Source organism: Oncorhynchus keta, chromosome 2 (genome assembly GCF_023373465.1).
Source record: "Oncorhynchus keta strain PuntledgeMale-10-30-2019 chromosome 2, Oket_V2, whole genome shotgun sequence".
Classification (NCBI taxonomy): domain Eukaryota; kingdom Metazoa; phylum Chordata; class Actinopteri; order Salmoniformes; family Salmonidae; genus Oncorhynchus; species Oncorhynchus keta.
The window spans coordinates 77,386,975-77,414,801 of NC_068422.1; the positions used below are offsets into that span (position 1 = coordinate 77,386,975).

The 27,827-nt window shown below is 44.5% G+C and overlaps 1 protein-coding gene across 3 annotated transcripts in view; it reads left to right on the forward strand.

Annotated features, from left to right (window-relative positions):
* The window catches only part of LOC118360599 (tyrosine-protein kinase CSK), a 38,882-nt gene extending 12,669 nt beyond the window's left edge, over positions 1–26,213 (forward strand). For all 3 annotated transcript variants that reach the window (XM_035739857.2, XM_035739841.2, XM_035739849.2), the window contains 12 exons: positions 14,452–14,528; positions 17,026–17,139; positions 17,353–17,465; positions 19,843–20,062; positions 21,785–21,878; positions 22,102–22,167; positions 22,273–22,372; positions 22,960–23,050; positions 23,186–23,259; positions 23,487–23,682; positions 23,810–23,896; positions 24,134–26,213. In XM_035739857.2, coding sequence (XP_035595750.1) covers positions 14,514–14,528; positions 17,026–17,139; positions 17,353–17,465; positions 19,843–20,062; positions 21,785–21,878; positions 22,102–22,167; positions 22,273–22,372; positions 22,960–23,050; positions 23,186–23,259; positions 23,487–23,682; positions 23,810–23,896; positions 24,134–24,316 — 1,353 coding nt within the window. In that variant the 5' untranslated portion in view covers positions 14,452–14,513 and the 3' untranslated portion in view covers positions 24,317–26,213. The remainder of the gene's footprint in view (positions 1–14,451; positions 14,529–17,025; positions 17,140–17,352; positions 17,466–19,842; positions 20,063–21,784; positions 21,879–22,101; positions 22,168–22,272; positions 22,373–22,959; positions 23,051–23,185; positions 23,260–23,486; positions 23,683–23,809; positions 23,897–24,133) is intronic.
* The last annotated feature ends 1,614 nt before the right edge of the window (positions 26,214–27,827 follow it).

The window sequence follows — 27,827 nt, forward strand, 5'->3', positions numbered from 1 at the left end:
ACTGCAAAGGGAGCATCCCCCTATACACATCGGCGGGACAGTAGTGGAAAAGGTGGAAAGTTTTAAGTTCCCTCGGTGTACACATTACTGACAAACTGAAATGGCCCACCCACACAGACCCGTGTGGTGAAGAAGGCACAACAGCGCCTCTTCAGCCTCCTGAGGTTTAACAAATTTGGCTTGTCATCGAAAACCCTCACTAACTTTTACAGGTGCACAATCGAGAGTATCCTGTCTGGCTGTATCACCGCCTGGTATGACAACTGCATCACCCACAAACGCAGGGCCCTCCAGAGGGTGGTGAGGTCTGCACAATGCATCACCGGGGGCAAACTACCTGCCCTCCAGGATAGCTACAACACCCAACGTCACAGGAAGGCAAGAAAGATCATCAAGGACAATAACTACCCGAGCCACTGCCTGTTCACCCTGCTATCATCCAGAAGGTGAGGTTAGTACAGATGTATCAAAGCTGGGACAGAGAAAAGCTCTTTTTCAATCTCAAGACCATCAGATTGTTCAACAGCCATCTCTAGTACAGAAAGGTGGCTGCCTACTTTCAGACTTGATATCCTTGGCCACTTTTTAATAAATGGAACACTAGTCACTTTAATAACACCACTTTTAAGAATGTTTAAATATCTCACATCTCATATGTGTATACTGCATCCTACACTATCAATTGCATCATAGCCGCACTCACTACCTCATCCATATTTATATATTCTTATCCCATTCCTTTACTAGATTGTGTGTATTAGGTTTTGTTGTGGAATTGTTGATATTACATGTTAGTTACTGCTGCACTGTCGGATCTAGAAGCATAAGCATTTCACTACACTCACAGTAACATCTAAGAAATTGTTCTTAACTCACTTGCATAGATAAAGGTTACATTTTTAAATCTGCCAACCATGTGTGTATGATTTTTTTCATTTAACGGCAGTGCAATGCTTTGTCTTGAGCTGTCATGCATTGCAAAGCTCATAGTCTAGCTATGGTTCCATTGTAGCCATGGAAATGCCAAATGGCCTGTATTTATGTTAAGTCTGGACCAGTGTTTGTGCATGAGGTTATCTTCTATTGTACAGTCATAAACAACCTGTTGGCCTTGTCTCTATGCTCTGTTCCACAGGGCTGCCTACAACTGCTGCCTCTGCAAACATTTTGCAGGTTACTTTGCAGAAATCCTCTCTAAGCATCTCTCACTAGGCTTATGATCTCAGATTTTCACACCTTCTCCGATGGCCTCTTTTTATGCAGGTCAGACAAAAACAGGCCTTTCAGTGAAGCACACACTCAATTTCTCAGCCTGGGGAATCTCATGTAGCCTATCCCTCTTCTCCTAATGGGATCAATTCTGCCTGCCACTCAAGTCACTTCAATACAGTCAGTGGGTGTAGGATAAGATGGCTTTCATTTTACCACCTTTGGGCATGTTTTAAGTTTTCTCCAACCCTACCTGTCTTCACCCCCTTGAGCATTGAGATATCTGCTTGCTTTTTCCCCCTAATATTGTTAAATGTGTTAATGTTGGTTGCTTGACATTCAAATGAAGACTTGTCCACACATTGCTTGGTGTCTTGGCACATCTGTGTGAGGAGACTGCATGCAGCCCCGTGTGGTATTATGTTATTGAGACAAGGATTCTTTATATCAGTAATGATGAATGGTTTGCTTCTGAGATGAGCTCTTCACAGCTCTGCTCATACAAAGTCGGTATTAAGAAAATAACTGAATACCAACGCATACGATGCTCGCGTGCCTGTTCTGGTATATCTTTGTGTGCATCTTTCTGGCTGTGTGACAGTATGTTGTGTGTGATCTGACTTGATGTGGGCTGGGTGAATCTAGGCCATATGTAGAGACTAGAGGAGATATAACACACTTCAGCACACTGTCCTGACCTGGAGCTCAAGGACTTGCAGTCTTGCACTCACTAAACCCTAATGTCTGCACCATATGACCACTTTCATTTCCCTATCAAGAATGCGTTGTCTTCATTACAATGAAGCATGTTTGTTCATTCTGATTTTAATTTGTTGAATATCTTTATTGACATTCTTTGTCTCACAAAGATTTATATTAGATGTATTGTAGCCTACCACAATTTCCTTTTATCTCATCAGGAGCCTAGTCTGTCTTTTTAAAGAAGATATATGAGGAAGATAATTCAATTCCACTCTGTGTGAGTCTCTGTCGAGGGATCTAATGGAAGTCTGTTTAGGGATTCATTATTCTCAGTGCTGGCTGGTGTACAGTAGGGTCCGATGGCCGCGGGGTGTGGCTCCATTGTTCATGTTTAGTGCCAGAGTGAAACAACTCTCACGGGACCAGTACTGAAAAGTATGAAAATGTATGCACTCTATACTAGAGGTCGACCGATTATGATTTTTCAACGCCGATACCGATTATTGGAGGACCATAAAAGCTGATACCGACTATCGGAGGACCATAAAAGCGATTTTTATTTTTTGTGTAATAATGACAATTACAACAATACTGAATGAACACTTATTTTAACTTCATATAATACATCAATAAATTCAATTTAGCCTCAAATAAATAATGAAACATGTTCAATTTGGTTTAAATGATGCAAAAACAAAGTGTTGGAGAAAGTAAAAGTGCAATATGTGCTATGTAAGAAAGCTAACGTTTCAGTTCCTTGCTCAGAACATGAAAGCTGGTGGTTCCTTTTTAAAGTCTTCAATATTCCCAGGTAAGAGGTTTTAGGTTGTAGTTATTATAGGACCATTTCCCTCTATACCATTTTGTATTTCATTAACCTTGGATGTTCTTATAGGCACTTTAGTATTGCCAGTGTAACAGCTTCCGTCCCTCTCCTCGCTCCTCCCTGGGCTCGAACCAGGAACACAACAGTCTGTCAGTTGGAGCTGAGTGATTTGTGTTATTGTACCAGGACCCTGCTCTGCTAAACCCTCTCATTGCTGTGTGTGATGAGGCTCTTTGTCACCTATTACTCTGGCTTCTCCTGTAGACTGAGTGGGGAGCTGTGCAGTGCAATGAGGCACATTGACTGAGGCAGGCAGACTGCTTCTCTGCGTGTTTAAGACACTGCAGCAGTCTATTTGGCTGCTAGTGCCGGTACCCTGCTGTCAGGACTGAGCGCAGTCATTTCTATCTCACTTGCTTTCACACTGTCTCAGCCTCTCAAATCCCCTTTCATGGCTCAAGCTCCTGTCTCGATTTGTCTCTGTTCAAGGATCTCCTTCGTCACCCACTCCTCTCCTTAGCGTGCATTCCTCCCCTCGGCCTCCATGCTGCTTGACAACTAGGGGTTCCAGCCCCCACCCCCTCCAGCTGTCTGCCCACCTTCCCCAGAATTTTCTTTGTAGCATTTCTGACAGTCTGTGGGTGGAGAGAATCCCCTCATGTGTACGCGCGCGTATGAAATTATGAAAAGGAATGCAGATTAGCAAATTGCCTGCATGTGCTGAGATTGAGACAACAGCTAAGAGATCTGCTCTGGCTCTGCGGCTGCTCTGACTCTGCGGCTGCTCTGGCTGCTAACACAATAGACTGTAGCGCTCGCTCGTTCTCTCTCGTCTGCAGCTTCTGAAGGGAAGGGGTTTCTTGCTGCCTTCACCTTATGACGTGCTGTCAAAATAGGCTACACATTCACTCAGATCAACCCCCTCCATTTCTTCTGCATGACATACTGTACTGAACTCAAGTGCATACTGCTGCCTACCTGTCATTCCTGTGAGACTTTCTGACACTCTCACTCCACACCATGTTTTTCTACAAATGGAATAGAGGATGGGGAATTTATTATTGATGGGGGGGCGGGTAGCCAAATACATTTTTAACTCAGTTTCACAATTCTGGACATTTTAATCCTAGTTCCCTGTCTTAGGTCAGTTTGGATCACCACTTTATTTTAAGAATGTGAAATGTCAGAATAATAGTAGAGTTTTTTTTCATCACATTCCCAGTGGGTCAGAAGTTTACATGCACTCAATTAGTATTTGGTAGCATTGCCTTTAAATTGTTAAACTTCGGTCAAACGTTTCGGGTTACCTTCCACAAGTTGGGTGAATTTTGGCTATTCCTCCTGACAGAGCTGGTGTAACCGAGTCAGGTTTGTAGGCCTCCTTGCTCGCGCACACTTTTTCAGTTCTGCCCACAATTTCTATAGGGTTGAGGTCAGGGATTCCTGAGCGGTATGACTGCTGTGTGGTCCCATGGTGTTTATACTTGCGTACTATTGTTTGTACAGATGAAATTGCTCCCAAGAATGAACCAAACTTGTGAAGGTCTACAATTAAAAAATATATATATATATATATTCTGAGGTCTTGGCTGATTTCTTTTGATTTTCCCATGATGTCAAGCAAAGAGGCACTGAGTTTGAAGTTAGGCCTTGAAATACATCCACAGGTACACCTCCAATAGACTAATTGACATTTAAGTCAATCAGAAGCTTCTAAAGTGACATTTTCTGGAATTTTCCAAGCTGTTTAAAGGCCCAGTCAACTTAGTGTATGTAAACTTCTGACCACTGGAATTGTGACAATGAATTATAAGTGAAATGATCTGTCTGTAAACAATTGTTGGAAAAAATGACTTGTTATGCACAAAGTAGATGTCTGAACCAACTTGCCAAAACTATAGTTTAACAAGAAATGTTTGGAGTGGTTGAAAAACGAGTTTTAGTGACTCCACTAAACTTCCGAATTCAACTGTATCTACTGTATATTTCCACACTGAGGTTGGAGTAATACTAAAATGGTGAATGTCCTTTTTAGTGTAAGAGCTGTTTGGAAATACCGCCTACATGTCTGTCGGTTTTGATGGGATGGAGTTTTGGCCTGCCTGGTGACATCAGTAAAGTAGCTAATAGACCAGTAAGAAAGCATTCCAAACCTCTCTGCCAGTAACATCTAGTTTTGTTTTTCCTTCTCCACTCAGAATACTCCTGACAGTTCTAGCAAAATCTTGCTTGAGAAATTGTTTGTTTTCAAATACAATGGTCAAAAATAATCACAGTATGGTATTTAATTGTTACCCAGAAATGATTTTGATATGGAGATAAAAATGGCTGCTCTGGGCCTTTAATACAACTACAGTACCTTACGCCTAGGCTATTTGCTGAGTTGGTCTCACGCTCAGATGGCCACAAGAAAAGCATCAGCTCTCTTGTACTGTCTCAACCTTCAATCTGTGGGTAATATGGTGACTGTCTAGTATTTGTATGGGCCTGGAATACGTAGCCTAGACTACTGATGGGCCTGGATGAGATCCGGTCAGGTTGACAGTTGAGCTGAAGACTGAAGCGGTCCGGTCAGGACCTCAGCAGTTTGAACACGAGCTCTCTCTCCTGCTCTCTACCTCTCTTCTCACATGTAGTCAGCCTGTTGTTTATCTGTCTATCCCCCTGAAACTAAGAGTAGGAGAACAAGATAAACAACAGATGGGTCCAGCCGTTTCAGTGGGACTGTGAAGAACGGACCATGTCTAAAAACAGAGAATTGAGCGGTGGAAAGGTGGCGTGCAGCAGATGGCAGAGCCAGACGTGCTCTGTTTAATGAGGTGGAGGGGAGTACTACGAAGGGATGCCCACATACCTCCCTCTGTCTTTCTATTTTGTCTCTTTTCCTGAAGGCCCATCGCTTGCTCTACCATCTCTTCCTCTGTATTTTCCTTTCTCTCCCTCAGATGGATTACTCCTCCCATAGCTGCTCCACATGACTCTTGAACAGGGGAATTCAGATCTAGGCTGATCATTTCACTCAAATATAATCATTCTCTTCTCGCTGTTGCACTTGTTCCACTTTTAGCTTTGTGTCCCCACAAAGGCTTGTGTATTCTATTTGTATACCGAAACTAACCCAGTTGTAAGTATAGTGTGTCCCTTGTGGTGCCTTTTTATGTAGACGTTGGCAAACACCTACCCTGAGGAAGCTTGCCAGCATTTTGCTAGAGAAATTGCCAGATATTCGGAGTCACCTGTGTCGGTCTTCTCTGTGCTAGGGGTGCTGACCTGGTCCTGTCGTGGAAGTCAAATCAATTTTTATTTATCACATACACATGGTTAGCAGATGTTAATGCGAGTGTAGCGAAATGCTTGTGCCATGTTACTCATGAGCTCACGTTGTGCTGTTTGTCTGTTCTCTCTATGCTACTGGGGCAGTGGGACACAGGGTTAGGGCAGACACAGATGAAAAGAACAGAAGGGCTTATTAGACTCTGGGAGCGAGGCTGCTTTATCTCAGGGCACATCGTGTCTCACTGCGCTAACACTAATTGGAGCCCACTTCCTGGTTCCTGCTACTAGGGACAGTAAGAGGGAGGCAGCAGACAACACCGTGACAGCCAGGCCTGTGCTTTGTCTGACTGGAGCAGTTTAACACCCTGATACTGTCTGTCAGTGCCCTGCTTTAGAACCGCCAACACTCATAACAGCGCACAATGCCTCAAACTTTCACTGTGCACTCTGCAAGGGAGGGTCCATGTTCAGTTCTCCTCACTCAGTTAGGCTGAGGCTAGTAGAAAGTAGATGCTGTGAGGACACCAGTCACAACACTGGACTCACTGTGCTTCTCACCATAGGATTGTTTACACAATGCTTCTGTGCAGAGACTAATGACATCTCACTTGTGATATCCATACTCTGTGCAATGACAATGTTTTTTAGTTGACCTATATTGTGATTTTGGTGTGGTTAGGCTAATCAATCGTGTAAAAATTTCACATTCAAAACATAACTATTGAGTCATCTGTTGTGGACAGTTATGCACTTGTCTCGTCAACATCGGACCACTCCACGGAACTGTGAATGTGTGAGCTGTTGCTCTGTATTTGCGTAGTCAGGTCACATTTCCATATTTCTCCCCGTACCTTTCTTTGCTGCCAGTAAACTCTATAATACAAACTCTGTGCTACAGGCCCAGCACACACACCTGTAACCTCTGAGCCTACCATGAAACTCCTTAACATAACATCAACATGTCACCAAATAATTGATTAAAAAACACTGTTGCAATGAATTTCTACAGTAGCCTCAACAGCACCCTCTATGGTAGCACCATGGTGTAGCTGGAGGACAGATGTTTTCAATCCTCCTCTGACTTGAACAACTAGTAGGCTCATGGTTCTCATCCCCTTCCATGGACTTTAACAGTAATGACTTCTGAAGGAAGTCATCCAAGCGATCAGACCCCTTGCATTATGAATTAACCTCTCTGGTACAAGTGGGACCTGCTAGCGTCCCACCTCGAGCAAAAGCCATTGAAATTGCAGGGCGCCAAATTCAAAACAGAGATCCCATAATTAAAATTCCTCAAACATACAAGTATTATCCACCATTTTAAAGAAACTTCTTGTAACTCTAACCAGTGTCCGATTTCAAAAAGGCTTTACTGCGAAAGCACACCATGCGATTATGTTAGGTCAGCACCTAGTCACAGAACCATACAGCCATTTTTCCAGCCAAAGAGGAGTCACAAAAAGCAGAAATGGAGAGAGAATTACTTACTAACCTTTGAATTTCATCGGATGGCACTCAGGACTTCATGTTACACAATACATGTATGTTTTGTTCAATAAAGTTCATATTTATATCCAAAAATCTCAGTTTACATTGGTGCGTTATGGTCAGAAATGCATTGTCTCAAACAAACATCCGGTGAAAGTGCAGAGAGCCACATCAAATTACAGAAATAATCGTCATTAACATTGATAAACGATACAAGTGTTAAACATACAAATAAACTTCTTAATGCAACCGCTGTGTCTGATTTTCAAAAAGGCTTTACAGAGAAAGCACACTTTGCGATTTATGTTAGGTCTGCACCTATCCACAGAAACCCATACAGCCTGGGTGTCAGTTATGACAAATCCCGGACGAGCCCCCACTTATGTTTTGGCCCGACAGTCCAGGGGGGATGGTAATGAGACCCGTAACATAACTCAGGCAAATTTATAATGGTGACAAAGTGTGAACGAAATAACCAGGACAACTGAAATCTACCATCAAACTCTAGGTTTATTTGAAAACACACGGTAATGGGGGCAGGAAAAGGGGCTGAGCTGGACCCAAGGAAAGAAACAAGTATTCAAAAACACCCCTAAGCTAGACTAGCCTACTTTAACAACAGCTAACTAACTAACCAAAAATACAGTTGGTGGTCCGCCCAGTTCTAACTAGTGTATTTAACAAAGTCTACCTACGGGTAGTGTATGCCCATGGGCGACTTGTCTTGGTTTCCCCTTTTCCCACCAGCAAACAAACAAACACCATAACCAAAAACAATACTCACAGGTGAGGACAAAGTGCTATGAGGTTACTACACAAAGAGAGTGAAACGGAGACCTACAGATATGGCATTTACAGAGAGATTGAGCTCTAGAGCAAACAACTGACAGGGTTTTTAAACCAAGGGAAAGGAACTGTGATAGGGTAGGAAACAGGAGGAGGTGTCTTCTGATTGATGATTGGATTGGTGACTGATTGGGGAGTGATGATTTTCACCTGTGAGGGGAGAAGGAGAGAAAAGAACACAGGATACACACACACACACACACACACACACACACACACACACACACAGGATACTGGCATCCGTAACACAGCCATTTTCCAGCCAAGGAGAGTGTCGCAAGTCAGAAATAGCATTCAAATTAATCACTTAACTTTGATCTTCGTCTGGTGGCACTCCCAGGTTTCCATGTTAGACAAATATTTGTTTTTGTTTGATAATGTCCCTCTTTATAACCAAATGCCTACCTTTTTCCCCCGTTTTTTTTCGCGTTTTGTCCAGTGATCCGAATGCTTAAGGCGCATGCACTAAGTCCAGATAAAGTTTATTTTTTTAAGTACAATAAAAGTTAGTAGAAACGTGCCAAACGATGTTTAAAATCAATCCTCTGGTTGTTTTTGTCATAAATAATCTATTTCAACCGGACAAAAGCTTCGTCAATAGGAAAGAAGAAACCAAGGCGCGTTCCCGATCAGGCGCATGGCTGTGTGCTGTATCTCCCTCCATTTTTCAGAGTAAAAGCCTGAAACAATGCCTGAAGACTGACCACATGTAGAGAAAGCCAGAGCTCGTGAACTGGGTCCTAAGTCTTTGTATGGTGGATAGGCTTTCAATAGAAAATCAGCCTTTCAAAATAATAGTACTTCCGGGTTGGCTTTTCCTCGGGTTTTCGCCTGCCATATCAGTTCTGTTATACGCACAGACATTATTTTAACAGTTTTGGAGAACTGTAGTGTTTTCTATCCAAATCTACTAATTATATGCATATCCTATCTTCTGGGCCTGAGTAGCAGGCAGTTTAATTTGGGCCTGCTTTTCATCCAAAATTCCGACTGCTGCCCCCTACCCTAGTCAAGTTAACATCTTGTCCATCCAATCAAAGTATCAGGTTATGAATCTAGTACAGCTATAGCTTATGCTTGCAATCTAGCACTGTAGTGCATACATTCTGGTGAGTAGTTGAACAGTTTTGAACAAATTAATTTCTTCAAATTAAGGAGAAGAGGCAGGGAGAGGGAGTGCTAGCTATGTATTTCTTAGTTTACCTTTGATTTACCAACTATTGCAGTTTAATTAAATCAACTCAACAACCTGATTCTGAGAGGAATGCTATTTATGTTTGCTAGATGGCCAAGGCTTTCCAACACGGCAACCCTTCCAAGCCAAGGTAAGCTTTCAGTTTTATTGCCACCGGGGCCTGCCTGTGTAACTGCTTGTTGTACATTGTACTGTGTGATTGTCCACTTGGATTTGACTGTGGGATTACTAACAGTTAAGTTCTATTTGGTTGACTATAACGTTAATATGTTTACAACTAGGGCTGGGATGATACAAGTATTTAGATATCATTAGTATTGTGGCAAGGAAACTAAGTGGATTTAAATTATTTTGGAACACATTGTCATCCAGAGTCATTTTCCAAGCTATCGCGCACAATTTAACATACAGCAGGTTTTTAAAGGACCAAAAGGTCAGGGGTGAATTCATTCTGCCAATTCTGTTGCAAACATTTCTTAAATAGAATCAAACTGAATTAAACTGGGAGGGACCTACCTGAATTTGTCCAATGGAAAGTGATTTTTGTTTTCATTTCAACTGTTTTGACTAATGAGTGTTCAAGGCGGTATTGAACGTGTCACTGTCTCACCTTGATTACTCAAATTTTGTCTCTTGACCTGTGCACCTATGTTATGAACTGTCATTTGTAGGCTACGTTGTAGCAACCTCGTGATGGGTAGAAGGTACATTTAGAGTATCATTTAGTAGCCTAAACCTATAAACGTTATGTTGATGTGGAATACGAAGAACAGTCAGCCAATATGCTTTAATATAAATAAGGCCTATAAATAAGGCCATGCTCAGTAAAAACAAATGTTCCTCCCTAATCTTGAACGGCACCGACCGCCACTGCCAGACACTCGGGTCATGTAAAGTAGTTGAGTTCTGAAATGTGAACTCTGTGCACCATCCATTTCTACCTGGAGCAACCTGTCATGTAAGCTAATGTTTCTCAACAGCATATACTACTCAGAATAGAGTTTTCACAATGTGGTACATACGCAACACTCTTTCTGTCTCCCACTGGCATAGTTGTTACATACTGTAGGCCTAATCATGATTGTGTGGTTTTTGAAAGTGTGAATTACTGTCCACTTCTGACCAGCTGCAGCCATGGAGAGTTGAGCCAGCACAGGAAAACAATCAATAGCACGTTGACTGCACAAGCAGAATGATCTTCACGTGAAGACTTCACATGAAGCTGATGCAATGCTATCCATCTGGGGAGGCTCTTCTGGCAAACATATATACCGTACCTACTTGCTTAGTGCTTGTTGACTACACAAGCATGACATGGTAGAAATAATAGATTTTGCTGTGGATACTGTCTGTGTTCATTCAACACTAGATGGCTAGAAAGGAGTACTGAGAGGTTTTGGGTGGATGGTTTTCCTTTCAGAGATGTTTTTTACACTCACTGGAGAGTGGCGTAAAGTTTTTCCAACTAGATACCTCAGCAGAGCGCTGTGCTTGTAAAATGTAGTTTATGGTTGTCTGTAGTACGGTGTCTCTTTCTCAGCAGTATTTCTTGGCTCTATGAATGAATTGATGTAGACCTCGTGTGACTGTAGCCTAAATGGAGCACCTAATGACTGTCATTGAACTCAGCAGAGAAAGGAGAATTCTACGATATGAAGAGGTAGTTATCATGGTTTTATAGTGTGTTACATCACTCGGTGGATTTCCATGGTAGCGATATCATCAGGGAGCCTGCGAGAGCTGAAAAGAATAGATGGGATGAGTGGGAAAGGAGGAGATTACACTCCGAGGTATAGAGCATCACTCACATGGCTGTGTGTGTAGGCACCTCAGTGAACTAGACTTGCTGAGTGGGCTCTAAGCAGCTCTGTCTTTGACCTCAGTACGTCAACACTGCTGCTGGAGTTGAGCTCATTTCTCAGACGTAATCCGCCTTCCTACCTTGGTTCAGAAACCTTGCCTGGATCTCCTCACCGGCTCTGTGTAGAATCATCTCCTTTCACCAGCACTACAGGAGCCATGGATGGTGGCATATGGCTGTTTCACACACATACGCTGACTGACACTGAAGTGAGGAGGATATTCAGTCCATTTTAGAGGACGATGGAAGTAGGCTCGATTTAGAGATGTGTATTTATTATTAAAAACAACAGGTTTTTGGTGTGATTCTTTCCCTTTGCACTGACTGACACTAAGGCAAATAGAAAAGTGGGTGGCCTCTGGGTATACCAGAGCTGCTATATTTGGCTCTGTCAGTTTGCATACAGGTCTGCAGCAGTCTGCAATTAGCCAACTTCCTGTTTTAGAACAGGATGTAGAACTAACAGTGCTGTGCTGTGAGGCCATTGATACACTGTAGTGGTTGTATGGATGAGGCCAGCCAGCCCACCCAGGCCTTCTGGACATGCGTAATTTAATAGCACTAGAATTCTACAGTACATTTATGGAGTTCCGAAAGCACTGTGTTACTATCAGTATCTGGCTGGATGGGGCTGCTGTCCACAACATTGACAGACTGGACAATACCACCACACTACCCACCATTGCGACCTCTTGTTGGTTGGCCCTCGCTTCATACTTGTCGCCAAACCCACTGGCTACAGGTTATCTACAAGTCTCTGCTAGGTAAAGCCCTGCCTTATCTCAGCTCACTGGTCACCATAGCAGCACCCACTCGTGCAGGTAGCAGCACCCCCAAAGCCAATTCCTCCTTTGGTCGTCTTTCCTTCCAGTTCTCTGCTGCCCATGACTGGAACGAATTGCAAAAATCTCTGAAGCTGGAGACTCACATCTCCCTCTCTAGCTTTAAGCACCAGCTGTCAGAGCAATTTACAGATCACTGCACCTGTACTTAGCCTAAACAGCCCATCTATCTATCTACCTCATCCCCATACTGGTATTTATTTTGCTCCTTTGCACCCCAGTATCTCTACCTGCACATTCATCTTCTGCCGATCTACCATTCCAGTGTTTAATTGCTATATTGTAATTACTTCGCCACCATGGCCTATTTATTTCCTTAACTTACCTCATTTTCACTCACTGAATATAGACTTTTTGTTTTCTTTTGTTCTACTGTATTATTGACTGTTTTTATTCCATGTGTAACTCTGTATGTGTCGAATTGCTATGCTTTATCTTGGCCAGGTCGCAGTTGCAAATGATAACTTGTTCTCAACTAGCCTACCTGGTTAAATAAAGGTGAAATAAATTTTAAAAAACACTAAAACAGCAGCACTATTAAAACAGGTTGACTGTAAGTAGAGTCCCTGGTCACAGGGACTCTATTTTCTCTGTCTGTAGTGAGGTGGGAGGCACTGATTGCCCACCCACACCAAGCCATCGGGGAAAATACAAGTCAGCCACTTCCACTTCTCACTTCCCCCTCACTTCCTGTTCTCGGGCGGTCTGAAGTGTGAGGCGCGTTAGATGAGGTTGTGAGGCGCGTTAGATGAGGTTGTGAGGCGCGTTAGATGAGGTTGTGAGGCGCGTGTTAGATGAGGTTGTGAGGCGCGTGTTAGATGAGGTTGTGAGGCGCGTGTTAGATGAGGTTGTGAGGCGCGTGTTAGATGAGGTTGTGAGGCGCGTGTTAGATGAGGTTGTGAGGCGCGTGTTAGATGAGGTTGTGAGGCGCGTGTTAGATGAGGTTGTGAGGCGCGTGTTAGATGAGGTTGTGAGGCGCGTGTTAGATGAGGTTGTGAGGCGCGTGTTAGATGAGGTTGTGAGGCGCGTGTTAGATGAGGTTGTGAGGCGCGTGTTAGATGAGGTTGTGAGGCGCGTGTTAGATGAGGTTGTGAGGCGCGTGTTAGATGAGGTTGTGAGGCGCGTGTTAGATGAGGTTGTGAGGCGCGTGTTAGATGAGGTTGTGAGGCGCGTGTTAGATGAGGTTGTGAGGCGCGTGTTAGATGAGGTTGTGAGGCGCGTGTTAGATGAGGTTGTGAGGCGCGTGTTAGATGAGGTTGTGAGAGGCGCGGTAGATGAGGTTGTGAGCTACTGTACTGGCCCTAATGTGGGGAATTTACCATGCTGTGTGTGCCTTTGTCTGATGCAGCATGAACCGTATGGCCTTGTTGTGTGCCTCCAGTATTTTCTCTGCCCCCTCTTTCTCATCCTCAGGGACAGACCACAGAGACCCTTCAGGCCAGGCATCTGCTGTGTTCTGCCTGCATACTGTAGCCTAGATCTAGCCAAACGGATCATACTGCTCACTACTGTAGCCTAGATCCAGCCAATACAGGTCATACTGCTCATTTACTGTAGGCTAGATCTAGCCAGAACAGATCATACTGCTCACTACTGTAGATCATTCAGCTCTCGCAGCACAGAGGCCTACCTGACACAGATGAGCTGAGATATAGTGGTGGGTTTAGCTTTAGAGATCAGAGCAGTGGGCAACATTTCATTTGGGAGGATCAACTCTCCTGCATTTGCCTTGCTCTGAAGGTCACCGTGGAGAGGCACAATTATTGGCGCTTAAATGCTTATCTGCATAGAGGAGTCATATTTATTTTTTTGTCCTATATTTCACTCATTCTAGTACGTAGGCTTTTATTACAGTCTACAACAGCACATTAAGTGTGTTTTTGCAGTAGATGAGGTTGTTCCAGTGTTCATGCACCTTGGTCGAAAAACAAGGTAGTAACAGTAGGCTATTTTTCCTCTGCATGTGAATCTTATTCACAGCGACTGAGTTGAGTTGAATTGACAAAGTAAACTGCAGATTGAAGCTGTTTAACAGAACTAAGCAGAGTAACATTTTAAATCTGGGTCTCTTTTGCTTAGTGACCAGACCACATGTGGTTGTCTACCAGGCTGAGCATACATCCTGTTCCAGTTTGGTGTTAGTCTGTCAGAGGGAACCACAATACGTGGTGATTGGCTGACTATCTTCTCTTCTGTTATCCTGCAGCTCTGATGGTACCAGCTGACCAGTGACACCTGCCTGAGGACACCTCCCCCACCCCCTTTACCATGTCTGGGATCCAGGTGAGAGGAACACATCTACACACGCGAGCTAGTAGTGGACAAGTCAACTGTTTGTTCACCCCTGCTTGCAATTTCTAATAACCCATCCGCAACCATCGGACTATATGAAAAACTGAGGCCCAATAGCATTTTGCACATGTTCTTGATGACTGTTAATAATCTCACTGGTTTGAGACCACACAATCAAACGAAATAGTGCTGCTAATAGCTCTATATTGCAAATGATGTGGTTGAAGAAAAACAAATCTGTGATTTAAATGTATAAGTTTGTCTTCATTTCTACACACTTTCTACCTGGCCATTTTCATTTAGACTGGAGTATTTCTTCATAAATTATAACACGTACGAATCACTCATAACCACCCACCAGTTGAGAACCGCTGCCCTAGAAGACTAAATAAATCCTTACTCACCATATTGTCATAAATCGATAGAAGGAATGCTTCAATCTAGTTGACATCGGTCAAGTTCTGTCGTCCCTGCTTCTTTTGCGGAGAAAAGACATTTAGGTACCAGGTTAGGGGGGGGAAATTAAATAAATTGAGATGGATCTCGCTATCTATAGCAAAAAAAACTGGGAAGATTGTCTGTGCAAAGTTTCCAAATGACATCAGTTTGACTGGTTGTAAGGAAATAGAAAGCTATGAATACGACCCATTGTGTTTCTGATCCGATTTAGTTCTGCTTGGTGCATAATTTGTGTTTGACATACTATCTGCTTTTATGATTCCAATAAATATACCCCCTTTAGAGATGTGATCTAACTGCACATTCGCAGAAAGAAAATCAGATTTCTCCACTCCTGTTCCTGAGTAAAAATGTTGCCAACATTTGCATAAGTTTTATTGCAAGAAATGCTTCTGCAGGAGTTAATATTAAGGCTATGAGAGGTAGTAGTGTCCAGATTTCAGTGTCCATTTAACCCACCTGAACAGTAGGCTACAGTTCCCTTGACGTACCATAGGCCTATTTGATGTCCCCATCTTGTGACTGTCGAATTTGTACAGATCCATCGCACAACACTGCTATCATCCTCTTACCACTTCACCAAATCTTTCCCAAACATTACCTTTCTGGCCTTCCCTTCTCTTTATTTTCTACTCTCCATTCCACAGCTTTATGCGGTCCTTCTGTAGCTCAGTTGGTAGAGCATGGCGCTTGTAACGCCAGGGTAGTGGGTTCGATTCCCGGGACCACCCATACGTAGAATGTATGCACACATGACTGTAAGTCGCTTTGGATAAAAGCGTCTGCTAAATGGCATATATTATTATTATATATTATTTATTCTTATTGAATTAAACTCAGTTTCTCTGCCCGTTCTCGAAAGTATTTTGTGATTGGCATGTAGGCTATTTGACACGTGTACAGCTGGGCCCTAAAGCTCAGGCTGACATGCTAATGACATATAGCCTAAAATAATTAAAGAACCTCAATGTAGCCTATTGATATAAATTGCACAATTATACCTTTACATTTTCAATTTTTTTTTTAAAGGTATTTTCTCTTTATTCAACCCGCCACCCACCCTTCAGCCACACAATGTCATGACCCTAAACGCGCCTGCCCTGCAGATATAACAACGGGGGCTGCAGTTTGAGTCAACCCATGCATCACTAAAGAACGCATGCATCCTACTTACACACGCATTCTAATGTGCCGTGCCTCTTTCAGAAATGTCATATTTCCTGACCGACATTAGTGCCTCTGCTTTTCATCTGCCAGCAGCAGCATAGCATGACTGACATCCCCAGTCTTCACATTTGCTTATCAACCCAAATGATTTTTATCTTTGGCACACAACAGTACATAACTCTCACATCGCTCCCCCTGTGACACTCATCTCTCTTTGACTCCTATCGGAAAATGATCGAGGGATGTGTGTCCTGATAACGATATCAGACACACACAGCTGTGTGTAGTGCATTGCTTCAGGAATACACCAGGTTATATGAGGATAGTGGCTGCGTCCCACCCTATTCCCTATATAATGCACTACTTATGATCAGAGCCTCGAGGGAATAGGGTGCCATTTTGGATGCACCTTGACTCACTCACTCACTCACTCACACACACACACACACACACACACACACACACACACACACACACACTCGCACACACCTGCTGCTTTGTACTGTCATTGCCTCTAACTGATAACGTCTTCACAGGGGTCATGGTTGTATGTTATTCAAAACACTGATGCCACAACACCACCGGTTAGACGTGGGAGCCTGTTAATGCCTATAGAATAGGCCCACATGCTATATGGTCTGAACAGCGTATAGGACAAACCAGCATAGCTACCTTTTTGAATAGTAGACCTTTTTATATTCTTGTAATGTGTTACTGTAACCCGCGATGGCAATATATTTCTCCCTGGAGTGTCAATGGCGTAAATGCAATTCACTTGTCCAAGCTATGACTATCTGTAACCTTTCACTGTAGTCAATCTCAGTGTTTATAACAGCGCCTCTCCTCTTCACTCGTGACCTAGGTGCCATGGTTGCCTGGCACAGAGTGTGTAGCCAAGTACAACTTCCAGTCGACGAATGAACAGGACCTGCCTTTCTGTAAAGGAGATGTGTTGACCATAATCGGAGTCACCAGGGTAAGCACGGCTCACCTGTCTATACTGTGTGAAACCGTTGTTGTGCTGGACTTGTGTAGTTCTACAGCGGTGTTAACCTTAAGGATTGGACCTTTTTTTCTTCTTCTAATTTTCACCTAAAATTATGTAGACTTGGGTAACTGCCTGTAGCTCAGGACCTGAAGCAAAGAGATGCATATTCGGTTTTAAAGGGTGTTTCTGCTGCTATTTCAGGATCCCAACTGGTACAAAGCGAAGAACACAGTGGGCAGAGAGGGAACCATCCCAGCTAACTACGTCCAGAAAAGGGAAGGGGTCAAGTCGGGGGGGAAACTCAGTCTTATGCCGTAAGTACACGAGTACCTTGCTGATCTGTCACATAGGATATGCCCTTACCTGTGAAGTTCCCATGTTTCACTGTATAATAAAGGTATGAATATGGGGCTTAGTTCATTAGAGTTTGAGTGTTACAAAGGCCTGATAGGAGACGTTGGTAATTGATTTGTTATTATTTTGCCGCTTCTCTGTCCCCTCTGGTCTCTGGGTGGCTGCCTGCCACTGCGGGTGGGGTGAACTGGCACTGCGATTTGAAGGGACAGCTATTTCAAAAGAGGGAGGAAAAAAAATGAGACTTATGCAAATGGAATAAAACTGGAGGCCAGGAGGAAATCTGAGTTCTCACACACACACACACACACACACACACACACACAGGACAAGGCTGAGGTTGCTGCACTCAAATATGTTGGACCAAAACACACTGATGGGGATCTCTCTCTCTCTCTCTCTCTCTCTCTCACTCACTCACTCACGACTCTCTCCCCCACCATCCCCATCTTCTGAGCTTAACTGCCCAGCTGAGCAGAGGAAAGCTCAAGTAGTGTGGGGAAGGGTGACCAGTCAAGTGTTACAAGGAAGGACAAAGGCAAAGCTACTCCACTGTACAGGGAGCTGGCTAGAGGGAGTCGGTGGGTTTACTGTCCTTATGAAGTAGAGGGCACCAGTTCAGGGACTGAGTGGTGTCCACTGCACTCATACTCTCCTTCAGCTGTAAGAGAGTCAACTCTCTGTAAGTACAGCTAATGATGCATCAGCCCTGTGGATCCCCTCAGAGAGCGGTGGTTAGTGGCGAGAGTCCGAGGGGGGTTATTATGTTTTTACGAATTGGTAACAGATGTCTTGGGGAAAACGCTCCCTGTTGGCTTATATAACCAACAGTGTCAGCTGTGTTCTTGGTTATGTTGGTCTACACACCCTGAGAGATGCTGCTCTTTGACCTCATAGCTCACTGCTTCCACCTGCTGGTAATCTTCTACACTGTTGGTAATGAGGGAAATACGGCACCACCCTAAAGAAGACTGGCAAAAGGCCTCAGTTCCCTCCTCACTGCAGTCTCTCCTACCTCCTTCCGCACTGTCCTTCCTTTCTCTATTTTCCCCTTACTTCTAGCAGCCTGTTTTCCCTTTCTCCCATCGTACGACTAATGAATAGCACAAACTGCAACAAAAATGACATATTACATGCCCTGCTTCCTCATTAAATGGTCTGACTGATTGCTTCTGTGTGCTCCGCTTGTGTTTGACTGGTTGGTCATATGTTTGGCTGGTAGCTCCTGTGTGCTCCTCCTGTGTTTTGGCTGTTGGTTACTCAGTGTCTGGCTGACTGCTGGCTTACTGGCGCCTGTTCTCAGATTAATGGGAGTTAAGGAGGCTGCTGTCCATGGAGAAGCAGCTTCGCTGATCTAATCAACTCAATCCTCTCTCCGCATTAAGCCGCTTTGCACAGGCCCTGCTCTGTCTCTGTCTTGGTGCTGGGCAACAGAGGGAGGGACGTGTGTAAATCAATTACACACTTTGATTACCCTTAACTCACCAGCCCCCAGAGAGACCCCTGTGGACCTCCTGCTGCTCCTGTTTCCATACTGCTGGGGGATTCTGTGTTAGGATCATTAATCTCTTATCTGTAGTAGACCCTAACGTAAAAGCCAAGAAAGGGCTTTTAGAAGCCAGTAGATCTTCTACATGAGGTGAGATGGAGGCTGTGTTTAATAGCTTGAGCTAAAACAAAGAAGGGAACCGTGTGTGTTTTCCCTAAGAGAGCTTTTTAAGTCCTGTGCCCTGCAGCTTGCCTTGTGGTCAGCCGGGGGCAGTTTTCATAGACTGTGTTCTGAGGGGATGAGACTCTATGCTGCTCTCTCTAAAAGCCTCCTCAGTGAGGTCTCACCTCTGTGATAGAGGGGTCTGGTAGGCCCTGCTCTGAGTCTAGCCTGCCCTGTGCTGCTTTGCATTTTCCTGTTATTGCAGAGCCTGTGTCAGTTTCAGACTCTACCTGCCTGTGTGTTTTTGTGGCCGTTTCCTGTTTACATCAAGGCACTTTCTCACTGGCTCCTTGAGAGACAGACAGACTCACTCCACTGCTCTAAGTACAACTGCCTAGAAATGCCACTGCCTTACATTGTGCTGATCTACTGCTGTTGTCCCCTTTAACTTGTCTATAACTGACTGTTTATCAACTCTTTAATACAGGGCTTTGTATGTGTGTTACATGGCCAACATTGCATGTTTGCAATAATAATAATAATAATAATAATGAGTAGATCTCCCATCTACTTATAAATGGTCTTTTTGCCCTTTTAATGACCTTGGTATGGTAATTTTCTGTAGTCCACTAAGGCCCTATCTCTGTGTCCTGTCCCTCTCCTCTCCTTCTCGTGTCCATCTCCAGATGGTTCCATGGTAAGATAACGAGGGAGCAGGCAGAGCTCCTCCTCTACCCCCCAGAGACGGGTCTGTTCCTGGCGAGGGAGAGCACCAACTACCCTGGGGACTACACCTTGTGTGTCAGCTGTGACGGCAAGGTGGAGCACTACCGCATCATCTACCACAACGGCAAGCTCAGCATCGACGAGGAGGAGTTCTTCCAGAACCTCATGCAGCTGGTGGAGGTAAGGCGGTGTCAGCCTGTCCCACACGCTCCCTATTTCTTACTGTTTAGGCTACTCCCTCAGCTCTCGCACTGCCTATCCTGTATGGTGGTCAAGTACTTGTCAAGGATGCTTAGTCACATAGTTAGAGAAGGCAAAGGGGGTGGAGGTTATTGATGGGAGAGCGATCAATATTATTTTGGGAAATGTATTATATTGATACTTTGACTCCACATATGGATTTAAGTTAACGTTAGCAAGCGCTAGTCGGCCGTACCTGGTATTTTTTTCATCCTATAGCTTGTTCTGTCTTTTTAAATAGGGAGCCAACATGTTTTCAGCACTTATTTCCATGACTGATCAAAACTCATTTTCTTGTGCGCTCTCGTCTCTCTGCAGCAGACCTATAGTGAGCAATATGTTTGGAACATCAAATGGCAATACAAATATAATCGGCACCGAAGTACCATAATATCGTTCGGTCCCTGTAATTTCCCAGTCCTAGTGGAGGGAGACCTCCGTCTACTGTGTGGTCTATTAGACAGCTTCTACTACAGCAGTAGGGCTGAGTTAGTGTGTTAAGGGAGGAAGGGGGTCATGGTGGGAAAGGTCTCTCTTCCCCAGAGATAAGACGCTCCATCAGGCTTCTAGCTAGATGGCTTCTAGCGAGATTGTTTGCAATCGCACTTTAATTAACGCTCATCTCTTTCCCAGAGGCGCTGCTGGGATTTAGGCAGGAATCTGCACACTGGCATCGAGGACCATCTGTCTAACTGGCACACTCAATCTTATTATCACTCCACCACAATCCTCTGCTTATTCCTTCTGCGCTTTCTCGCTCTCGTCTCCCCGCTCTCTCTCGCCTCCCCCCGCTCTCACATTCTTGTGATTTTTAGCTTGTTCTTTTCCCCCTTGCTCTCACTAGCCTGTCACAACAGGCTCCACATTGGTACACACACGTTGTCCTTCCCTGTCAAAAGACCCACATTTGTGGTGTTAACCACATAATGGAAATCAAACACTGTTGCATTTAAGGGATTAGTCAATCACATGTTAAGTACTTGGGTTATTATGGATGGTGGGTACTTATGTGTGGAGATTCAAGTGTGTATTCAGGCACATTGAGTATTGTATTGTCCAAATATCAGTTATATAACCTTGGTTTCATAACTGCAACAATTCAGAAATGTGTTAATTTGATGAGTCTTTAAAGCTCAAATACAGTGTTGACATGAATATATTTGTTTAGTAGCTTGTACAGAGGCAATAGTTCCTATACCATGCTGCCATCTGGTGGTTGTGAATGCTACTCACATGTAAAACAGACAGTGGCAGTCAGATTACACTCTATGACTGGGTGCTTCTCCATTGATTTAACAAACTAATCACAGGTAAAAAGGATGGCCGGTGTGTTTGACTGGTTAATATGATCACATGGAGACCAGTTGGTGTCGACAGGATTATGTGAGTGTATCAAAAGTGAAGTTGTGGTTAGTGACCTCGCCACCAAACACACAATTTCCATGCTTCTCCTGTTGACTAGCAGAGTCCCCACTAGCCCTACAATCCCAGCATCCTTTTCACCCCAGACTGCTGAGAGCCTTCTTGACTCCCGCTCTTTGTTGTCTGGTCTTTGACATACGGTTGACAATGCAGTTCTACCTCCTCAGTGTGGCTATGCAGCTACTGTTAATACACACACTATCCAACTCACCATGTTCTCTCTCGCCGATCTCCATTCAGCACTACACTAAAGATGCCGACGGCCTCTGTACCAGACTCATCAAGCCAAAGCTGATGGAGGGAACGGTGGCCGCCCAGGATGAATTCTCCAGGAGTAAGAACACTTTACTAACCTTGTGTTTCCATTCTCTGAGTCACTCTTGGTCTGTAAGAATACACAGTGACTCAGTCTGTCTTCATCTTCTGTAGTACAGGAAACCTAGGCTTAATCAGCAGTAAGTCTTTAACCTTGTGCTTTGCTCTGTCTGGGGAAGGATGATGTTGCATTAGATCTGCTGGAACCGGAGTCTGACTTTCTCTCTGTTGCTGCTCCACAGGTGGCTGGGCCTTGAACAGAAAGGAACTCAAGCTCATCCAGACCATTGGGAAAGGGGAGTTTGGAGGTAAAGATCCTAACTGAGACCAGCGCTGATAAAGATGTCTCTTTCCATCCCCGTGTGAGATCTGTGTGTCGTTGTCCAATGTTACATCTCTACGTATCTGTTCAGATGTGATGGTGGGGGACTACAGAGGGACCAAGGTGGCAGTGAAGTGCATCAAACACGACGCCACTGCCCAGGCGTTCATCGCCGAGGCCTCCGTCATGACGTAAGTCTCAACCATTCTGTTTTGCCTCCCGGGTGCTTACGGGCGCTGTATTGCAGCGCCAGCTGTGCCACCAGAGACTCTGGGTTCGCGCCCAGGCTCTGTCGTAACCAGCCGCGACCGGGAGGTCCGTGGGGCGACGCACAATTGGCATAGCGTCGTCCGGGTTAGGGAGGGATTGGCCGGTAGGGATATCTTGTCTCACCAGCGACTCCTGTGGCGGGCTGGGCACAGTGCGCGCTAACCAAGGTTGCCAGGTGCAGTGTTTCCTCCAACACATTGGTGCGGCTGGCTTCCGGGTTGGATGACCGCTGTGTTAAAAAGCAGCGTGGCTTGGTTGGGTTGTGTATCGGAGGAAGCATGACTTTCAACCTTCGTCTCTCCCGAGCCCATATGGGTGTTGTAGCAATGAGACAAGATAGTAGCTACTAACAATTGGATACAACAAAATTGGGGAGAAAAAGGGGGTAAAAAAAATTCGCAAAAAAACCCATTCTGTTTTATGGTCTTACCCACTTTCTCTAAAACCTTCTGACTGTGTCTGTACACCTTAGTGCGTAGCTATGTCACTAAAACCCTCTTCCCTGCAGGCAACTGAGGCACAACAACCTGGTTCAGCTGCTGGGGGTGATCGTAGAGGAGAGGGGCAGTCTCTACATCGTCACAGAGTACATGGCCAAGGTACTTCAGTCTAGTCTATTGCTTGTCCAGGGACTACTCTTATCTAGGCTGTGGGCTGGAGTCCACTGTCTTTATGATAGGGTCTGTTCCTGCTTCCCAGCTTGACAGCCGTCCCCCTCTTCCCCCCCACCACAGGGCAGTCTAGTGGACTACCTCCGTTCTCGAGGACGGACCGTGCTGGGAGGAGACTGTTTACTCAAATTCTCACTGTAAGTCATCCTCAGGAAGTTCTGCATTATTGGATTTCTTTATTCAATTATAATGTGATTTCCCTGGAGAGGATGCCAGAAAACAAAGTATTTTAAATAGCTATTGGTATCACTTATCTACAGTGAAATTAGTTTTGTCTTGGCTGAGTGATCCCATTGTTTCTCTCTCTGTGTCTCACATCTCCATTTGGTGACTCCTCCTCTCCTCGTTATCCCCTGCTGTGCAGTGACGTATGTGAAGCCATGGAGTACCTGGAGGCCAATAACTTTGTGCACAGAGACCTGGCAGCCCGGAACGTGCTGGTGTCTGACGACAACATCGCCAAGGTCAGCGACTTTGGTCTGACCAAGGAGGCCTCGTCCACACAGGACACTGCCAAACTGCCTGTCAAATGGACCTCCCCTGAAGCCCTGCGAGAGAAGGTAAAGGTGGAAAAAGAGCGAGGATTGGATGGAGGGAGGTAGCATGTTTAAATAGTGTCGTCTAAGCTCCGTCTTTGTCTGTGGTGTCTTGTGTAGACCTCAGCCTCTCTTTCTGCCCCTTCCACAGAGGTTCTCCACTAAGTCAGACGTGTGGAGTTATGGTATCCTGCTATGGGAGATCTACTCCTTTGGGCGTGTGCCTTACCCCAGAATTGTAAGTATGACATTGTAAGGTGACTCCAGCAAGGGGCAGCAGTCTTATCTGTATTGCTTTCTCCAATGCAAGGCAAAAATGGATATATCTATATGAGTTATGTATTTCGTATCATTTAATAGCTGTGAAGCTTGTGCACAGGCAGATAGGTTGAAGCCACTGTTCAGGCAGTGGATGTTAGAACGTACTAGTAGAGTATGTGGTTGGGTTGATAACGCCCTCCTCTCTGCTCCTCAGCCCCTGAAGGAGGTGGTGCCGAGGGTGGAGAAGGGTTACAAGATGGACGCCCCCGACGGCTGCCCGGTGGTGGTTTACGACGTCATGAAGCAGTGCTGGACCCTGGACGTGGGGCTGCGGCCCTCCTTCCGCATGCTGAGAGACAAGCTGTCACATATCAGAGCCAAGGAGCTCTACATGTGAGGGGCAGAGGGGGAAGACACAGCAGACTAGAGCGGAGGGAGGGAGCGAGCTTCCGGGCTGGGGAAAACTAACTGAAGCAGGACCGGAACTCATCTGCCTGCTTCACCTGTAGACCACACCACACCCTACCTGATAACTGAGCTGTACCTGTTTTCCTCTGGGACTGTAGTAAACCCTCCCCTGTGTTACATTCCCCCTCTACTCTTCTGAAAGAAAGGAACAGAAGTCCTGTATGTGTTATATAGCTTTCTGTCAGCTGGTTGTTTTCCTCCTCTGTCCAGTCCATCAGCCTCCCTCTACCCCCTTCCTCCTACTGTTCTCCCAGTCTCTTTACTGTGACGTTGTCACCTCCTCAAACTCTTCTTATTTTCTTCTCAAAAAATGTGATAATGGGGAGGCTGGCCTTTTCCTCCACATGTTTGTCAGGTGCTCTCAATCTCACTCGGTCTGTCTCTCTGTGCCTTGATCATTCCTGTATCTGTGTTGGTTGGTAGTGTGGCGCTGCATGCTGTCTGTCTCACTCTCCTGTATGGGGCCTTACTTGGGGCTTTGGCTATGTGCCAAAGTGCTTTCAGTATACAGAGCTCCAGACCCCCTCAGCTTCCAGAACCTACTCCTCCACTCGGACTATTCAGTTTTTATTCATTTTTTAAATAAATATTTTTAAATAATTTTTCTGGGGGAGGTTGGTTGTGCAGTTCTCTCCCTCTGGCTCCAGAACAGGTTCTTCTATGTCTGTTAAAGAGAACATTGCAGAGGAAAAGAGGCCAGTACATAAAGAGCCTCCGCTGGGAAGCGCCTATCTCTTACTCTACACAGGACAGGGGAGGGAGGGGCACTTCTCAACATAGTCGATTCATCATATGTGGGCTTGTTTTATATTAAAATATAATTGAAGGATAAAGAACCAAAAGAAGCCAAGAAAAGACAGACTGAAGGATATAAGAACGTTTTCGTGTAGAGAGTGCTGGGGTTGGGTGTGTGCATGCCGTGCCAGAGGCCTTGGGTTTAACTGTCAGTGCTTTCAATGTTTATTATGCTACCATGATTATGAATAAATCATTCCATCTGAACAGTGTGGAAAGAATGTCAACAGTCCACACTGACATCACAGGGAGAGGGGGCTCCCCTCTGAAAGCACCTGGGTACTATTCAGTCATGTGAATGTCCTGGATGATAGAGGTAACAGCAGGGCAGTGGGCCACTGGGGATGCCCTGGGTGTTTGTTCCATATGAAGTGAACCTTTAGTCATTATGCTATTACACACATTCCAATGTGGTAAATATTCATTTACACAGAGGAAATACAGCCATTCCACACACTTTACATACCCCCTGGGTTCATACATACACTTGGGCCAATGAATCTTATTTGACTGAACTGTGAATAAGGTATTCTAACTATGGCTTGTTCCTGTGGTCTTCAAATCACATTTTATTGGTCACATACACATGGTTAGCAGATGTTATTGCGAGTGTAGCGAAATGCTTGTCAGAACCTGTGACTTCACAGATTGAGCCGAAAATAATTCTCTCACACAGCTCTGTTTTAGAATGTAGAAGTGTTTTGAGGGTGTGAAAACGGATATAGCTGACGTGCCAAAAGAGTCTTCAAGGTGTGAAGCTGCAGTGTTCTGTGTCAGCTGATCTGTTTCCATTTCCAATGGTCAGTCAAACAGACTAAAGCTCCTCTCATCATATCATTCTCGTCTCCATTCTTTCCCCTGGGGTGGCTGTTCCTTCACTCGCCTCCAGTGATATTCTGCTGCAAACAGGGCACACACACAGAATGACTCTGAGCCTGAACTGAGCAGAGCTCAAATGGAACAGCTTTAAGGGCCTTGTCTGTGTGACTGTGTATTTTTTTTTGTTTGGTAAAGAAAGAAACATGATTCAATATCTTCAGCTTTTGTCTCTTTCTTTGTGGCTCAAAGCCTTCCTCCTTCGCACATGTGTTTTTCTGTTTCCATCCCTCATCCTGTCTCGCCAGCCCTGTTGCTTGGACAATTGTCCATGGTCTGGGCTGGCTGGCTCGTTTTAGATTCCTATGAATCTTAATGGCGCTGACAGTCCACTACCATGGATCACCACCAGCTGGCACTGTGTAGTCTACTCCAGTAGAACTCATGGATGGATGGAGATAAATATGTTACGTCAGGCCTTCATTGTAAATAAGAATTTCGTTTTTAATCAAACTGCCTGGTAAAATACAATACATTGATTAAAAAGCCTGTATGTGATATACTGCTACTGTTATAGTGGGAACCCCATAGTTAGTCAAATCAAATTGTATTTGTTACATACACATGGTTAGCAGATGTTAATGCGAGTGTAGCGAAATGCTTGTGCTTCTAGTTCCGACAATGCAGTAGCAAACAACGAGTAATCTAGCTAACCATTCCAAAACTACTACCTTATACACATGTGTAAAGGGATAAAGAATATGTACATGAAGATATATGAATGAGTACAGAGCGGCATAGGCAAGATGCAGTAGATGGTATCGAGTACAGTATTCACCCCTCTTGCGTGTTCAAATGTAGGCTACTTGTGAGTTATAGAGATGTCATCCTACCTTGGAAGGGTCATAGTTCATGCCAGGACTTTTGTGTATGATTCTCATCTCACTGTCACACAAATTCACAATTAAATGCCCTAATCCTGTCAACTACACACACACACACACACACACACACAGTTCAGTGCCTGTTCTTCACTATCACAGATGAGTGGAAGAGGATGCATCCTGTTTTATTCAGCTTTTGTTACGTTGTCAGCTGATATCCATAATTTATCTCCTAAGCCTGATATTTCTTGACAGCAACAAATTAAAAACCCACCATGAATTAATCTGATTACACCAACAATTTTTATTAAATCCAGGAGGATTCTGATGTTTGCAGGCTAGAGGCTAGTGTGGATTGTAAGTGCCTGAGCCTCTGGGCCATTTGAAGTACCACCGGCTAAATCTGACTTTAAAATGCCTATTCACTCTGTTCCATATGACTGTGCAATCCACTGTTTTATCAGCCCAGCCAGGTAATTTATAAACTTGATCTCCACTATCAAAAACATCTAGACATTTTCTCCCATTTCTTTTAGACTAACATGTCGTTTTCAACAGCGGAGAGTTGTATTAACCTTGCTGTCTGTCTCTGACATTTGCAACATTGTTCCAATATTCGATTTCCAACTGTCGCATAATAATGCACGTCTCGGGATGAGACCGACTCAGCCATTCGAAATCATGAATCGGTATCATTTTTATGGATATATCAATAGAAAACAAGTCAAACGAAACAAAGTGCAGCTAGTTTGCGGTCTTTCCAGCCTGAGTGATTTGATTTAGCTCTGTTGTTGACTAGCTCCTGAACAACAGTGTCCTGACACAGAGAGCACATGTTCTATGCCAGGTGAAGTCGTGCCTCATTAGCTCATTGTTATGGATGTATCCAAATAAATGTTTATAGAGAATAGTTTAGAGAATAGTTTATGCAAATGCAGCTACTTT